Genomic DNA, 17,998 nt, shown 5'->3' on the forward strand with positions numbered 1-17,998 from the left:
TTCAGAAGGACAAACATTAGTTTTATCTCATTTAAATAACTGTCTTAGGGAATGTAAGATGTGTATTACATTGTACCAGAGAAAATAATTAAAAACCACTTGCCCCTCACCGCTGTGGGTTCGAATCCCGACAGCGACTTCGGATTCTTTCATTTGAGGAAGCTATCCAGCTAGCTCAGGGAACGTCGGTGATTCTACTCAGGTGCCTGTTTGTTCCTGAAATAATGCACGTAAGGGCACCCGAGGTCTTCTTCCACCAGTGTAGGTGGAACTTCGCCATATGACCTGTGTTGATATCACGTAAAACCCAATCATGTTTTTGGTGCACTTTTGTTTTATAAAATAAAGTTGTTCAATTTCATGCCGTCAAAATTAATGTGAACAAAGTTTCAAAACATTTATGTTTTCAGTTTTAAGACGCTATAATAACAGAAAGACATTGAACAAAACTTTATTACGATTTGTACAAAATGCAATAAAAATCATTTACGTAACAATTTGTTTACTTACATTATATATTTACGTGAATGAATACTGATAATAAACAAACATAACATAAATATATAATTATGTTCACATATAAAACTGCTTTATGACAAATAAAATAAAAAATTCAAACATGTACCACAGTATTTCAAAATTAAACAGACATATAAGTCGTGTGCATTATCACGATTATTTTGATTTTAAACATGCCTGTCAGTTGAGTGCGTTAATGTGAATTATCAAATAGATGTCGCGCTTTTGCGACTCCGTAAAAAATGGTATTGCACGACCGTGCAACTTCATTGTCGACATCTCGGCAAATGTCATTACCCTTTGGGACGAATACATCACACATTAAAGATACAATTAAAATCAACATATTTTTTCAAAAATAAAATGAATTTAAAGAACTTTTAAATAATATAAGACTCTCAAAAATCGATCCACAAATAATTTGTTTTTATCAGAATTAAAAAAATTCTGCTGCTATAAAATGTATATCATAATGGATTTTTTGCCAATCAGTATATCTGCTAAAGTCTGGTAGTAGGTGCTTGTGATGTCATCTTTAGTCGAATGACAATAAACAAACAAAGGTTAACACAATTTACAATAACATCTACATGGCGTGTCCCAAAGATTTGCAAAAATAAAAAATAACCCAAATGCGTTTTCAGATCAATACATCAGTAAATACAATATATAGAGAATGAGTGTAGGTTCAATACTAAATTTAATAAAATCGTGTTATGTGAGCCTCTGGTAAGCCAAATATTATTTCGTTCAACGTTATCAATAAATTCAGTAATAAACATACACGAATATAATTATTATTGTATTTATCACATAACTAAATAAAAACTGTGTAAAGTGCAAAAATAATCATTTTTCAGTGAGATGCCTATACAGTAGTGTAAAACTAGAACTAAGCGCGTCTTTACACTATGTTTACGTAACGTTAATGACGTCACGTCACGGTCCTGCAATATCACTTTTACCTAGTCGCAAAATCAGCACGTCACTTGTCTCATAAACCTCGGCGCTGGTGTATATATAAAAACGATATTACACTAGTGTAATAACACGTGACGTCATTAATTTTGCGCTATATATAAAAACATAGCGATAAAGCGCTCAAATCCTCCGACTTCCCTTCGCGGTGTGCACATCGCTCGGAGGGCATAGGTCACACCAGATGGTTGACCTAGTTAGGTCACAAAGCTTGTGTGACCTAACCAACGGCGAAGGATGTGGTCCTACAAAGAGCTGCTGCTCCCGGATGAGGTGCCTTTCCTCTATATTGTCAACTGCGTTCAAGATTGAAGAACTGGGTCCTAGTGAAGATCTACGACGAAAGGCGGCATAAGAAGACCTACGTTGCGGCTCTACGATCAGCAACGTTGAAGGCGAACTAAGTCCTCTGTTGCAGGCTTTTAGTCTGTGGCATATGGCAAAAGCCGGCGCCCAGTATAAATAACACACACACACACAACCACCCTCCCACCCATACACACGCGCACGCGCACACGCACAGGCACAAACACTCACAGCGCCCCAATGTTAGCGTTACACTATAGGTGCGACACTGAATAATGACTCTTTTTAACAGTTAATCGTCCTTATTTTATATATAAAACAAAAAGAATATTATATATTCACGTAGTTTCAATACTAAATTTATTGAAATCGTTGAAGAAAAAACAATACTATGCTCGCCACCGGCTCGTATAATATGATTTTATCCAACTCGTTCAATAGATTTAGTATTTAACTTATATTCATGCAATATCCTCTATATATAACATGCAAAATTTTGTACTTCATGTAGTATATACATATACAACGTTTTGTGACTGATTCATTGCTCCTATGTCATTTGCTTTTTCCCTCCTATATATGAGTCATTTATTACTAATTTCACAACTGTGTCCAACATGGTTCTTTTGCATGTGCCTTTTTAAATTACCCGAGTGCCTGAAGGCCGCATTACAAATTTGACATCTATAGTTCGATTTACCAGTGTGACTTTTCATATGTGACGTAAGATTAGATTTATAATGAAAATGTTTATCACATAGATCACATTTAAAATTGTTCAAGGCAGTGTGAATTATCATATGCCTTTTAAGTGATTGTTTTCTAGCAAATGTGTTATCACATATTGTACATGTAAAGTCTTTTTGGCCAGTGTGAATTGTCAAATGCCTTTTAAGTGCACCATTTTGAGTGAATGTTTACTCACATATTTCACACTTATACTTTTTGATTCCTAAGTGAATGTTCATATGATTTTGAAGATGAACGTTTTGAGTGAAACAGTTACTGCACATGTCACACTTATAGCTTTTTTGTACCAGTGTGAATGGCCATATGTACTTTGAGAGTACAACCACGGGCAAATGCTTTGTCACATATTTTACACACATAGTTCTTTTCACCAGTATGAATTCGCAAATGTCTTTTAAGAGTACTGCTATGCGTGAATGAGACATCACAAATTTTACATGGGAAATTCTTTTCTCCTGTATGAATTCTAAAATGAGTTTTTAAGGTCACGTTTAACATAAAATGATTTTTCACAAATTTTCACATTTATAATTTTTCTCACCAGTGTGAATTAGAGTATGATCTTTCAGATTACTATAACGAGTAAAGGACTTATCACAGAGATCACATTTAAACATTTTCAAGCCAGTATGGATAATCATATGTGAATTCAATGTACCTTTTTGTAAGAATGTTTTATCACACTTTTCACATTTATAGTTTTTCTCACCAGTGTGAATAAACATATGCGTTTTAAGGTGTTCTTTTCTAGTAAATGTGTTATCACATATTGTACATTGAAAGTCTTTTTGGCCAGTGTGAATTGTCAAATGCCTTTTAAGTCCACACTTTTGCGCGAATGTTTTCTCACATATTTCACACTTATACTTTTTGATTCCTGTGTGAATGTTCATATGCCTTTGAAGATGAACTATTTCAGTGTATGAGTTGCTGAACATGTCACACTTATGGCTTTTTGTACCAGTGTGTATGGCCATGTGTACTTTGAGACCACTGCCACGGGTAAATGTTTTGTCACATATTTCACACTTAAATTTTTTTATTCCTGTGTGAATGTTCATATGCGTTTGAAGACCACCTCTTTGAGTGAATGATTTACTACATACGTCACACTTATAGTTTTTTGTCCCAGTGTGAACGACCATATGTTCTTTGACACTACTACCACGGGCAAATGCTTTGTCACATATTTCACACACATAGTTCTTTTCACCAGTATGAATTTGCAAATGTCTTTTAAGATTACTGCTATACGTGAATGAGACATCACAAATTTTACATGTGAAATTCTTCTCTCCTGTATGTATTCGAAAATGTTTTTTAAGGTCACATTTAGAATAAAATGATTTTTCACAATTTTCACATTTATAATTTCTCTCACCAGTGTGAATTATAGTATGAGCTTTCAGATTACTATAACGGGTAAAGGACTTATCACATATATCACATCTATTGTTTTTCTCACTAGTGTGATTTTTCATGTGTGATGTAAGTTGACTTACGAAAGAATATACTTCATAGCATATTTCACATCTATATTTCCCTCCTTCGTAATGACTAGTCATTTTGCGCTGACTTCCCGGAGATAAGTAAACCTTTTAATCCAAGTATTCCTTAAACTTCTCTGTTTCTCTGCTTTTTTCACATGGATGGCAATAACCTGATTTCAAATATAGAACATTTTTATTAATTTTAGGAAATTGATTTCCACTTACAATTTAATGGAAGGGAATTCAACTGTTATTTACATATTTTTATCATTTATCTTCTTACATATAAACCATATTTTGATTGTTCTATTCTGTACAACAGTTACATAATAACAAAAGTTCAACATTCTTTCCTTTGCCATATATATTTATCCTTAGTGAAGGTATTCTATCCGCCAAAAAATTCTAACATCGGCCAATATCGTATTTCCGGAACGTTATTATTTACAAAATCTTGGGCATTACATTATTTACAATCACTCATCTTTTATTGCTATGCACTACTTTCCGGTTATAAACGACTAAATATTATTGAATACCGAAGATTGTGAAAAATAACGTTCTGGAAATGATCGATTTATTACGATATTGGCCGATGTCAGAAATGTTTTGGCGGGATAGCATTACAGCAAGACAACCTTAAGAATGCTAATTGCCGGAATTTACCGAAATAAATAATGAATTTTGTATAATTTTCATAAATAATAAAATAAAACATTTATTTTGCCAAATTGTTTACAAAAAAAATTAAAGGCCCATTATGGCTCAGAAATGCTCTTATTTATATTTCTCGAAGGATTTTTTTGTATACTTTAATAGGTTCCAAAAAGTTACTGATTGGCTAATTACCTGAACCATTTTTTTATCTGCTGCCTTGTTTCAATTGGTATAGTTAGACTGATTTAGTATTTTGATACTTTCTTTGTTAACATTTTTCTACTTTTGTGACACATTTTTTTTTTGCATTTATCGCTAATTACTTGAAGTTACAAGCATCTTACTTGCTCAGAAATCATTATTTAGATTTACTCGTATTATGAAATTCATGTTGCCCTTTCTAAAGAGGAAAAAATTTATACATTTCTCAGGCATAATGTACCTATAAAGAAAATCAACATTAATGCAACTGGATACATGTATATTAAAATGTAATATGGTGTAGAACGAGATCAAGAAAACAGAAGCTGAGAAATTTGAATGAAGTAATTTAATAAACTATATTTACTTGATAGTATGCTTGCATTCCAGGTTATTAATTGAAAATATTTCTGATATACTTGAGTCAAGATATTTAAGACGCGCGCTACATAGTGATGTTTTGACTTACTAAGCCCGACTTTTTATACAGTTAGCATGCACTAATTATCGACTCTTCAATTGTTTCCTGTTTAGTTATGAAAAGAGTAAATATACATAAATAGGGTATATCTATTTTAACCCCCGGAAGTCTCGATGCACATCTATTCTATTATACTATGCTCGTTTTTTCTATGCTTTTGTTTTATTTACCTCAAAACAATTATCCAACAAATATCCTGCAACCCGATTTACTTTCTACTATCCTCTCCGGTAGCGTTACGGATAACAGCCTATATATACAGTGTTTTTTTCTGTGTATAACTACTACCCTGAAAAGGTACTGTTCCCAATAGAAAATATACATTAAAATTCCCAATTTCTTATGTTTTAATTCCCAAAATGGCTGTTCAAAATTCCCACTAGGCAAAGTGATTTCTATGATTGTTATAAAGATCATATAGCATTACAAATAATGTCTATTAAAACATTGTAGTAGAAACTATTTATACATTTCATTAAAATTACATCAAAGGAATACTCGCATTATTATTTACAACAGAAAAATAACAAACTTACCTTAAAAACATATAGTTTATGGTGCAACGTTTATTGTGTAAGGGTATGTTTACCTACAAATGGCGTTCTTGTATTAAAGGGCCGTAACTCGTCATGAATGTTACATTATTATTGTCTTTTCTGAACTCTCTGTGTTCCATGTGATGAAATGTTAAATTGTATTGTGTTATAGGTATTGTATTCACATTGCTTTATGCAAGAAACATTTGAATTTAATTTTAATTTCACCATAAGCTAGTATTCATGATTTTAATTGCTAATTAGATTTTTCTTATGCAATTAATCTTTTAGAGAAGCGATGGTCTAACAATTAAGGAGTATGCTTACTCAACTTAGTGTCGTGGGTTCGAGTCAAGTTAACTCACACCTCCGAGTGGAATTTCTATAAAAATTCTAGAAAGCAAATTGAATTAAAATTTAAACTTTGTAAAACTACTGATCATTAAACTTAAACTTGTTTGATCCTCAATATCTCTGTATTTATTTTGCTTTATTCAATAATGTTAATAAAACATAACTTTATAACATCACCATCGTCTTTATTCGCTTCTTTCTATGTATTGTTTATATTTGTTAAGTATTCCCAAGGGCACTGCTCCTACCTTATTCCTGCTGTTTGTATATACAATATATTTTGTTGATATTTTCATATTGAAAGAAAGCATTTAATATATGTTAAACAAGATCAACAAGGAAAGGCGACATTCAATGCTCGCAGCCGCCACACGACCCAGCAACAAGAACCAGTGGCAAGGAGCACAGGCGGACCCCAAACAAAATCAGGACAAAGCACAAGGCAGAGCACGGACAGCTTATCAATAAAATGATAAATAAATGTAACTGATAAGGAATTCAAAGAAAACAAATAAATGATTGAAAAAATAGGAAATAATTTGTAACTGATAAGGAATTCAAAGAAAACAAATAAAAATTTCAAATTCTAAAATAAGGAGCTGACAGTTTATTGTTTGGATTTTTCTTATGCAATCAATCAAGGAGTATGCATACTCCACCAAGGGATCATGGGTTCGAGTCAAGTTAATTCACACCTCCGATGGCACAAAAAATTCAAGGAAGCAAATTTAATTTAAATTTTAACTTGGTACAAGGTTAGCTTTTAAAAAAGCTAGTAGCGACTCGCTTCGTTATTTTTTCGAGGGATGTGTTTAAATGTAAAAATAACAGTTCTGTTAGCTGAAAAGATTTCAGCGAACATCAAAATAAAAGTGACATATAAAGTTATGGAAGTCAAGCCAGTTCTGTCAGTTTAACAAAGAGGAATATGAGTATATATGAAGATGCATGTAAACAAATTCTATGTACTCTATGTGCTCTCGATGAAATGTTTAATAGTATTGTGGTATAGTCATTGTATTTACATTGCTTTCTGCAATAAACAGTTGAATTTAATTTAAATGGCACCAGAGGCTAGTATCTATGATTTTAATTGCTCTTTGGTTCGTACTTATCTGGAAATTGTGTCCTTTTTTCTGTAGAAGTTTGATTTTGTTTGGGTCTCAATTCACACTAAATTTACCTGTAATGTTTCAGTAGATGCACACTTACAGCAGTTTTATACATTAATTACGAAAGACCGGTGGGGATATTACAACTTCCCGAATTCACGATTTCAACTTCATGAGTTCATGATTTCAACTTCATGAGTTCATGATTTCAACTACACGAATTCAACCTTTAAGGTCAAGACTGGTGACATGTCCGGCGTCCGTACTCGACAGCGAAATCTGCTTTAAATGCTTATTAAACATACATACATACATACATACATACATACATACATGCCGTCAAATGTGAAGGAAATTTTAAAAACATCTATATTTTCAGTTTTAAGACGATATAAAAACAGAATGACACAGAACAAAACTTTATTACGATTTGTACAAAATACAATGTCCATTGTTTACAAAACAATTTGCTTGCAAACACCATATATTTACTTACATTATATTGATAATAAACAAACATAACATAAAACATATATTTTTTTCACATATACAAATGCTTTATGACAAGTAAATAAAATGAAAATTCAAACATACATCACAGTATTTGAAAATTAAACAGACATACAAGTTATGTGCATTACCACGAGTATTTTGATTTTAAACCTGTCAGTTGAGTGCGTGAATGTGAATTATTAAATAGCAACGTCGCGCTTTTGCGACTCCGTAAAAAATGGTATTGCACGACCGTGCAACTACAATGTGGGAAACTGGGCAAATATCATTACCCTTTGGGCCGGATACATCACTTCAAATGGCAACACATGAAAGATACAGTAAAAATTCACTTATTTAAAAAAAAATGAATTTAAAGAACTTTCAAATAATATAAGACTCTCAAAAATTGATCCACAAATAAAGAAAGTTATCAGAATTTAATTTTTCTGCTGCTATAGAATGTTTATCAATATTGGCTTTTTTGCCAATCAGTATATCTGCTAAATTCTGTTAGCATGTGCTTGTGATGTCATCAGTCAACTTGTCTTTAGTCGTATGACAATAAACAGAGATGAGCAAAATTTACATTAACATATCTACCTGGCTTGTCCCAAAAGTTTGTAAAAATAAAAAATAACTCAAATGTCATCGCGTTTTCAGATCAATACATTAGTAAATACAGTATATAGAGGATATTGAATAAGTGTAGGTGCAATACTAAAATTATTGAACGAGGAGGCTAAATCATGTTATATGAGCCTCTGGTAAGCAACATTTTGTTCTACATGTAGTCTATTACATATACAACTTTTTGTGACTGATTCGTTGCTCCCTGTGCATTTTACCTCCAATCTTTAAGTTATTTATTACTAATTTCACAACTGTGTCCAACTTTGGTTCTTTTGCATGTGCCTTTGTAAATAAACCGAGTGCCTGAAGGTCGCTTTGCAAATTTGACATATTTAGTTCGATTTGGTTTAAACATATTTTTATTCAGATAAAATATTCATGTTAATAATTTACAATTTAAGCAGAAAGGAATTGGACCGAGAGCTACAATAGCTCAAAGTAGTCCTCTCCTTTAACAAAAGCAATATGTTTACATAATACATGGCTTATCATAATTTTAATTAAACCCTATAAAAAAAGAAGAAAGAATAAAAAAAATTACAAATACATGTATGCAATTGAAAGAAAATAATAAAACGATAATAAATAATTAGTTCGATTTACCAGTGTGAATTGCCATATGTGAAGTAAATTTAGATTTATAATGAAAATGTTTATCACAGAAATCACATGTATAATTTTTCTCACCAGTGTGAATTAACATATGCTTTTGAAGTGATTCTTTTCAAGCAAATGTGTTATCACATATTGTACATTTCAAGTCTTTTTAGCCAGTGTGAATTGTCAAATGCCTTTTAAGTCCACACTTTTGAGTGAATGTTTACTCACATATTTCACACTTATACTTTTTGATTCCTAAGTGAATGTTCATATGATTTTGAAGATGAACGTTTTGAGTGAATCAGTTACTGCACATGTCACACTTATAGCTTTTTTGTACCAGTGTGAATGGCCATATGTACTTTGAGAGTACAACCACGGGCAAATGCTTTGTCACATATTTTACACACATAGTTCTTTTCACCAGTATGAATTCGCAAATGTCTTTTAAGAGTACTGCTATGCGTGAATGAGACATCACAAATTTTACATGGGAAATTCTTTTCTCCTGTATGAATTCTAAAATGAGTTTTAAGGTCACGTTTAACATAAAATGATTTTTCACAATATTCACATTTATAATTTTTCTCACCAGTGTGAATTAGAGTATGATCTTTCAGATTACTATAACGAGTAAAGGACTTATCACAAAGATCACATTTAAACATTTTCAAGCCAGTATGGATAATCATATGTGAATTCAATGTACCTTTTTGTAAGAATGTTTTATCACACTTTTCACATTTATAGTTTTTCTCACCAGTGTGAATAAACATATGCGTTTTAAGGTGTTCTTTTCTAGTAAATGTGTTATCACATATTGTACATTGAAAGTCTTTTTGGCCAGTGTGAATTGTCAAATGCCTTTTAAGTCCACACTTTTGAGCGAATGTTTTCTCACATATTTCACACTTATACTTTTTTATTCCTGTGTGAATGTTCATATGCCTTTGAAGATGAACTATTTCAGTGTATGAGTTGCTGAACATGTCACACTTATGGCTTTTTGTACCAGTGTGAATGGCCATGTGTACTTTGAGACCACTGCCACGGGTAAATGTTTTGTCACATATTTCACACTTAAATTTTTTTATTCCTGTGTGAATGTTCATATGCGTTTGAAGACCACCTCTTTGAGTGAATGATTTACTACATACGTCACACTTATAGTTTTTTGTACCAGTGTGAACGACCATATGTTCTTTGACACTACTACCACGGGCAAATGCTTTGTCACATATTTCACACACATAGTTCTTTTCACCAGTATGAATTTGCAAATGTCTTTTAAGATTACTGCTATACGTGAATGAGACATCACAAATTTTACAAGTGAAATTCTTCTCTCCTGTATGTATTCTAAAATGTTTTTTAAGGTCACATTTAGAATAAAATGATTTTTCACAATTTTCACATTTATAATTTCTCTCACCAGTGTGAATTAGAGTATGAGCTTTCAGATTACTATAACGGGTAAAGGACTTATCACATATATCACATCTATTGTTTTTCTCACTAGTGTGATTTTTCATGTGTGATGTAAGTTGACTTACGAAAGAATATACTTCATAGCATATTTCACATCTATATTTCCTCCTTCGTAATGACTAGTCATTTTGCGCTGACTTCCCGGAGATAAGTAAACCTTTTAATCCAAGTATTCCTTAAACTTCTCTGTTTCTCTGCTTTTTTCACATGGATGGCAATAACCTGATTTCAAATATAGAACATTTTTATTAATTTTAGGAAATTGATTTCCACTTACAATTTAATGGAAGGGAATTCAACTGTTATTTACATATTTTTATCATTTATCTTCTTACATATAAACCATATTTTGATTGTTCTATTCTGTACAACAGTTACATAATAACAAAAGTTCAACATTCTTTCCTTTGCCATATATATTTATCCTTAGTGAAGGTATTCTATCCGCCAAAAAATTCTAACATCGGCCAATATCGTATTTCCGGAACGTTATTATTTACAAAATCTTGGGCATTACATTATTTACAATCACTCATCTTTTATTGCTATGCACTACTTTCCGGTTATAAACGACTAAATATTATTGAATACCGAAGATTGTGAAAAATAACGTTCTGGAAATGATCGATTTATTACGATATTGGCCGATGTCAGAAATGTTTTGGCGGGATAGCATTTACAGCAAGACAACCTTAAGAATGCTAATTGCCGGAATTTACCGAAATAAATAATGAATTTTGTATAATTTTCATAAATAATAAAATAAAACATTTATTTTGCCAAATTGTTTACAAAAAAAATTAAAGGCCCATTATGGCTCAGAAATGCTCTTATTTATATTTCTCGAAGGATTTTTTTTGTATACTTTAATAGGTTCCAAAAAGTTACTGATTGGCTAATTACCTGAACCATTTTTTTTATCTGCTGCCTTGTTTCAATTGGTATAGTTAGACTGATTTAGTATTTTGATACTTTCTTTGTTAACATTTTTCTACTTAAAAAAATTGTGACACATTTTTTTTTGCATTTATCGCTAATTACTTGAAGTTACAAGCATCTTACTTGCTCAGAAATCATTATTTAGATTTACTCGTATTATGAAATTCATGTTTGCCCTTTCTAAAGAAGATTTTTTTTATACATTTCTCAGGCATAATGTACCTATAAAGAAAATCAACATTAATGCAACTGGATACATGTATATTAAAATGTAATATGGTGTAGAACGAGATCAAGAAAACAGAAGCTGAGAAATTTGAATGAAGTAATTTAATAAACTATATTTACTTGATAGTATGCTTGCATTCCAGGTTATTAATTGAAAATATTTCTGATATACTTGAGTCAAGATATTTAAGACGCGCGCTACATAGTGATGTTTTGACTTACTAAGCCCGACTTTTTTATACAGTTAGCATGCACTAATTATCGACTCTTCAATTTTTTCCTGTTTATTTATGAAAAGAGTAAATATACATAAATAGGGTATATCTATTTTAACCCCCGGAAGTCTCGATGCACATCTATTCTATTATACTATGCTCGTTTTTCTATGCTTTTGTTTTATTTACCTCAAAACAATTATCCAACAAATATCCTGCAACCCGATTTACTTTCTACTATCCTCTCCGGTAGCGTTACGGATAACAGCCTATATATACAGTGTTTTTTTCTGTGTATAACTACTACCCTGAAAAGGTACTGTTCCCAATAGAAAATATACATTAAAATTCCCAATTTCTTATGTTTTAATTCCCAAAATGGCTGTTCAAAATTCCCACTAGGCAAAGTGATTTCTATGATTGTTATAAAGATATAGCATTTTGTTTACTTACAAAATCTTCTAATTATTGAATGTTACATAATTTTTCATTGGCTAATATTTTTCTGCTTCACTGATTTGTATATCACTACGCGTATAGCTTTATATAGTCTTCTCGCGGTTTTTCCTTACAGTTTTGATAGACACGTTCTTTGTTCAGTGAAAATTTGAAATTTTTTCATCGGTCTTTACTGTGGCCATCTTGGATTTGATCTTCATTTTGATTTTAGTTTTGAAAATTTGAATTTTAAAATGTAAACATTTGAAGGAACTATATTTGTGCCGATGTGAAGTGTCTTTTAGAGGAACACTTTATTCTGTGTTTTTTGAAGAACATTTTGTTATTTTATTTTGTTAAATATGGCAGATCGTAAATCTGACAGAAATAAAGATAAAGTCATGAATTACAAAGTGTTACATTGAAGATGGAACTAGTTCTCCTTCAATTGTCAAACCTGAAACTATCAAGGTTAAACACCAATCTGCTGGTAAAAATACAGGAACTGAAATTTCATCAGTTCAAAACCCCATCGGGAACCTCAGCGGGAAAAAATGACAACAAATGTAAATTCCACGACGGATAATTTATTATCGACACACGGTTATAGCCTCCTAGCGATCTTGACGAAGAGTCGGGAAAAACAGAAAAACTGAAATTGATGCATAGGTTGCAGGAATTGGACAAGGTCCAATCTCGTTTACAAGAACGGCGGGAGTTGGAGATATTGAGAAAGCAGGTGCAGGAAAGGGAGAGTTATATCGAAACTTTACAACATTCGTTAGGTGAAGGGAGTTCGGATGGTTGCGATAGTTCGACCAAAATCAACGATAGCGTCGGAAAATCGAAGCCCAAATTGGCAGCAAGCTTCGGTAACCCATCGTCCACTGAGATTTCATCAGAAAAAACAGGTATTAACTCTTTGACTATTGACTCATTGCGACAAATGTCTTCTTTTTGAAGAAAAAAGCAAAAAAAAGAATTGTTGAAATTAGGATTGAACGAATCTTCAAACTCTGACAGTTCTGATCTCATATGAATCTCAACTTGTATCCACATCGGAAGATGAAGACATCATTGAAGATAACAAGTGCACCAAAAATTATTTGAAGAAAAATAAAAAGCATAACCATAATAAAAGATCTGGTATAAATGCAAAATCAAGTGATTAATGTTGTTGAATGAACAAAGATATCCACATTCAAAATTTAAGGTTTGATTTTGTGAGTAAAAAATGTTCACTTTTGATAATATTGAGTTCAATCTGTTTATTGCTGGAGAACTTGAGATTATTTCTTCTGATATAACAACCAATAAAGAAAGAAAAGGTAGATTAGAGTTGTTGAAAAAATTAATGTATTTAAGTAGTTCTTACGAATTCGTTGCAAATCAAGTCTTTATACGCAGCAGTTTTACGTGAGATTGAATTAGGTCACATTGTCTGGGGAGATGATTTCCTGTATGTTGAATCCACTGTTTTATCTAGGTATAGGATTAAAACTAGAAATGTTACAGGGGAAATCAGGTCAGTTCAGACCCAGATCAAATTTTAATTTTTCACAGGAAAACTTTCCTTCATCAGATGACACTAGAGTTTGGTTTTGTTCTAAATACCAAAGAAACAAATGTTCACAAAAAATCTTCCCATGTAACTGATTTATCAAAGGCAAAAACTCGTTTCGCAAAGCACATTTGCGCTACTTGTTGGCAAACTGATAAAAAAGAATTAAATCACCCTGAATGTTCAACTGCATGTCCACATGCTTCTTGACAGAACAAAGAAAATTTCATATCTTGTTCCATAGATAAAAAAGAAAATGATGCAGTGAACTTATTTTTACCCAAATTTTGTGTTTTTGAACCTACCAAATAAAAATCAAACAAAAGTGTTTTTGTCAGCATACAAGAAAATGTTCAGTGTGCATAAAATTTTTAAACAAGAGTTGGGTTACCACTTCCACTGAAAAAATTGAAATTCATAAATATGTAAAATCATCAAAATTGTATAATTATGAAGGTTGTCAAATTCCAGTTAACACTAGATTGATATAGGAATTTATGAAAACCATGTTAAATGGTTACAGTGATTTATTAGTGTGTGATCTACTTAGATATGGTTTTTCCTATTGAATTAGAGTTTTGACGATATTAGTCAAGAATCAAGGTTATTAACACCTAGAAATATAAAAAACCATTCAGGCGCGAGAGCTTTTCCTTATGATATTGAAAAAATATCTCAAAAAGGAAGCTTCTTACGATGCTATTATAGGTCCGTTTAATAAATGTCCTTTTTGAAGAGGGTATGGTTTTTTCCCCTTTAAATTCAGTTCCCAAATCAACACCAGGGGTGAACGTAGAGTTATTCTGGATCTTAGTTTTCCAAAGAATGGCAACAGCATTAACCAATTTGTTTCTAAAGAATTTTATTTAGGAAAAAAGGTTGAATTGATATATCCTAAAATAGATGATTTTATTGCTTTAATAAAGACTAAAGGTCCTGGTTTGTTTAATGTACAAATTAGATTTGCATCGGGCTTACAGACAAATAAGTATTTGTCCTTCCAGTTATAACTTAGTAGGGTTTAAATGGAGAAACATTTATTTTTCGACACTGTTTTACCTATGGGATTAAGGTCTTCTGCTCACATTTGTCAAAGGGTCACTAATGCCTTTTCTCTTATGATGCACAATTGTGGGTTAGCCGTATTGAATTATCTAGATGATTTTGCAGGTGTTGAAAGGAACGAAATGTCTATGTTTGCTTTCACACTTCTTAGGCAGTTATTTATTAAAAGTGGGATTGACGAGGGCGGTTGAAAAAGCTAGTCCTCCTTCTGACTATATGATATTTTTAGGTATTGCATTTGATACAAAAAAATATGGTTATGGAAATTACAAAGGATAGGCTTACAGAGATTAAATTATTAATAAAATCTTGGTTAAACAAAGATTCAGCTTCTTTTAAAGGAGGTACAAAAAGTTACTTGGTAAACTTAATTTTATAGGGGCTTGTGTCAGGTCTAGCCGTATTTTTGTTAATAGACTGCTTAACTGGGTTAAGAGATTGTTATAGTGATAATGACAAGGTTTTCACTATTCCCTCAGAGGTCAAGAAAGATTTTACTATGGTGGGACAGATTTTTACCATTATATAATGTGTTTCTTTAATTGATTATGGAGAATGGGGTCTGAGATAGATTATGTTTTTAGTTCAGATAGCTGCTTATCTGGTTGTGGGGGTATCTGTCAGGAGAAGTTTCTTTCATAGTGAATTCCCCTAAAATTATATTAGAAAAAACAATTGAGTATTACTTGTCTAGAAATGCTGACTTTAGTTGTTTGTTTAAAGTTATGGGCTTCATTTATGAGTAAAAGAAAGATTGTCATTTATTGTGATAACTTAGCAGTTTGTATAGTTATTAATTCTGGAAAGGCTAGAAAATGTTTTCTTACAACAATGTTTGAGGGAAATTTGCTTTATAAACATCAATTAATGAAATTCAAATTAAAGCAGTTCATTTGAACAGTGAGGAGAATAGGTTGGCTGATTGTCTTTTCCAGATGGCATTTAAAAATGATTCTTTTAAAAAATGAATTTTTATAGTCGAGTTAAAAATGAAAGTTTACAGGGGAATATTTTGTTGAAAACAGTAATTTTGAATTTCTATATGACTGGTAATTTTAATTTTACCTTTCAGATATGGAATTTAAGCTAATTAAAAGCAAGATTTAAAGATTTCAACATCTTCTGCCTTTGCTTGTGGAACTAATAGAAATTTTACGTATTTCAATGGGAAAGTTTTATTTTGTTTTGTTTTATTTTTCAATTTTTCTTATTTACCAGCTTTCAACCAATACTCTTCAGTTGTATGCACAGTTTTTAAGTAGATCCTTCAAGTCAGTCACAGTATTAGAAATTATATTAGTGGAGTTAGAACTTTACATTTTTGTTTAGGTTTTAGCTTGTGGATCATATCAATAATTATTTATTAAATTTAACTTTGCGGGGTTTATCCAGATTAAATCCACATGCAGTTAAAAAAGGCAGAACGATTACTATAGATATTCTTTTAAAAATTTTTGATAATTTAGATTTTTCAGATCAAGCAAATAAAGTATTTTGTGTTTATTTTATTTGCCTTTTTCTTAGTTGCTAGGAAAGTTCGAATTTAGTTCCTACTTCAAAATCTGATATTGAGTATGGCAAATATTTTGAAATTAGAAAATGTTCAATATTTTGGAGAGTATATTTTGGTTTCCTTCCACTGGACTAAAACTATTCAATTTGGTGAAAGGGAGGTAGTCAGTCCTCTCCTCAAATTTAGAGATCACCGGTTATGTCCTGTTTCAGCATTTGAAGAGGTTATGAAGTTTGAAAATTAATCATTTCAAAGGAGCCTTGTTCACACTTCCTAATGGAACTTGTATCACATATCATATGTTTCAGCGCAAATTAAAATCTTGTATTGAAAATATAGGTCTTAATCCTTCGAATTTTTCAACACATTCCTTTTCGTCGAGGGTTTACTACATTGGCCTTTAAGTCAGACATTCCCCCTGAGCATATTCAATTAATTGGGGGATTGGAAGTCGGATTCGTATAAATGTTATTTAGAATTAAACTGGTCAGATAAAGCTAAAATTATGAGAAATATGTTTCAACAATTTTTATGATGGTCAATTATTATTATTACAGGTCCTCAAGTCTACATCTTGTCTGACTCAATAGGCCAAACATGTGACAGATATTCGTTTGACGAAGGTTCATCCATTTCTTTGGTATAATAATCTCCAGATTAACTTCCAAGATTGAAAATGATCCTGTTTTAGTCTCCAAACCCTTTACAATTTAACATGTTGGTACAAATGATATCAACCGTTTTTCTGAAGAGGAGATTTTAAGTTTGTTTAATAATTTGATTTCAGTTATTAGAGCAAAGTCTTCTACCTCATATTATCATCTCGAGTATTTTACCTAGACCAGTTGATCATGTTTTTAACTGGTTCAAAGGTTAAGAGAATTAATTTTCTTTTTGAAACAGAAATGTTTGGAACGTAAAGTTCAATTCATTTGTTCATTTCGTCCCTTCTTTAAATTTGGTAAGCCTCTGAGGGATTTATTTTGCAGTTCGTGATGGTGGTTTGCATCTTAACATTGAAGGTACTCGTCGCCTTCGTTTATTTTTTATTAATACAGTGGCTTTCATCTTCTTAAACATTAGGTTTGTTTTTATTGATAAGAAATTTTTATTATGTTGATGATAGTCTTTTCACATCATGATAAATCATTGCACTGTTTAATAAAGACTAGAAACATCAGACTGTTTGTCTTTCTTCTTAAAGGAAGTATCTTATTCCTTTGAAGATTAGTGACATATAGTAGTGGTATGTGACGCTACTTATGAGAACTGAAACTTTGTGGTGACAGTTTCTGATGCTTTTCTTTATTTAGTTTTTCTTGTGCAATGTGTAGATGTGGTTCATTTGTATATTAACTTTAATATGTTATATATGTGCAATGTGTATATTTTTATATTTGGATGTAAATTTGAATGTACATGTATTATGTATATATGAGCAA

At 31.6% G+C, this 17,998-nt stretch overlaps 2 protein-coding genes across 2 annotated transcripts; both read right to left on the reverse strand.

The window, feature by feature from the left end:
• Positions 1–2,264: 2,264 nt before the first annotated feature.
• On the reverse strand, positions 2,265–4,209 carry LOC132714230 (zinc finger protein 600-like). The gene is made up of 2 exons (XM_060697034.1): positions 3,095–4,209; positions 2,265–2,278 (listed from the first exon to the last, which is right to left on the reverse strand). The coding sequence occupies exons 1-2, from the start codon at positions 4,116–4,118 to the stop codon at positions 2,265–2,267; spliced, it is 1,038 nt and encodes a 345-aa protein (XP_060553017.1). The 5' UTR covers positions 4,119–4,209.
• Positions 4,210–7,850: 3,641 nt separating this feature from the next.
• On the reverse strand, positions 7,851–10,641 carry LOC132714226 (zinc finger protein 600-like). Its single transcript, XM_060697030.1, has one exon. It carries the CDS (start codon positions 10,639–10,641, stop codon positions 9,433–9,435), a length of 1,209 nt encoding a protein of 402 aa, XP_060553013.1. The 3' UTR covers positions 7,851–9,432.
• Positions 10,642–17,998: the final 7,357 nt, after the last annotated feature.

The sequence above is a fragment of the Ruditapes philippinarum genome, unplaced genomic scaffold (genome assembly GCF_026571515.1).
Source record: "Ruditapes philippinarum isolate M1 unplaced genomic scaffold, ASM2657151v2 ctg2839_1_1_1_1, whole genome shotgun sequence".
In the NCBI taxonomy this organism is placed as follows: Eukaryota; Metazoa; Mollusca; class Bivalvia; order Venerida; family Veneridae; genus Ruditapes; species Ruditapes philippinarum.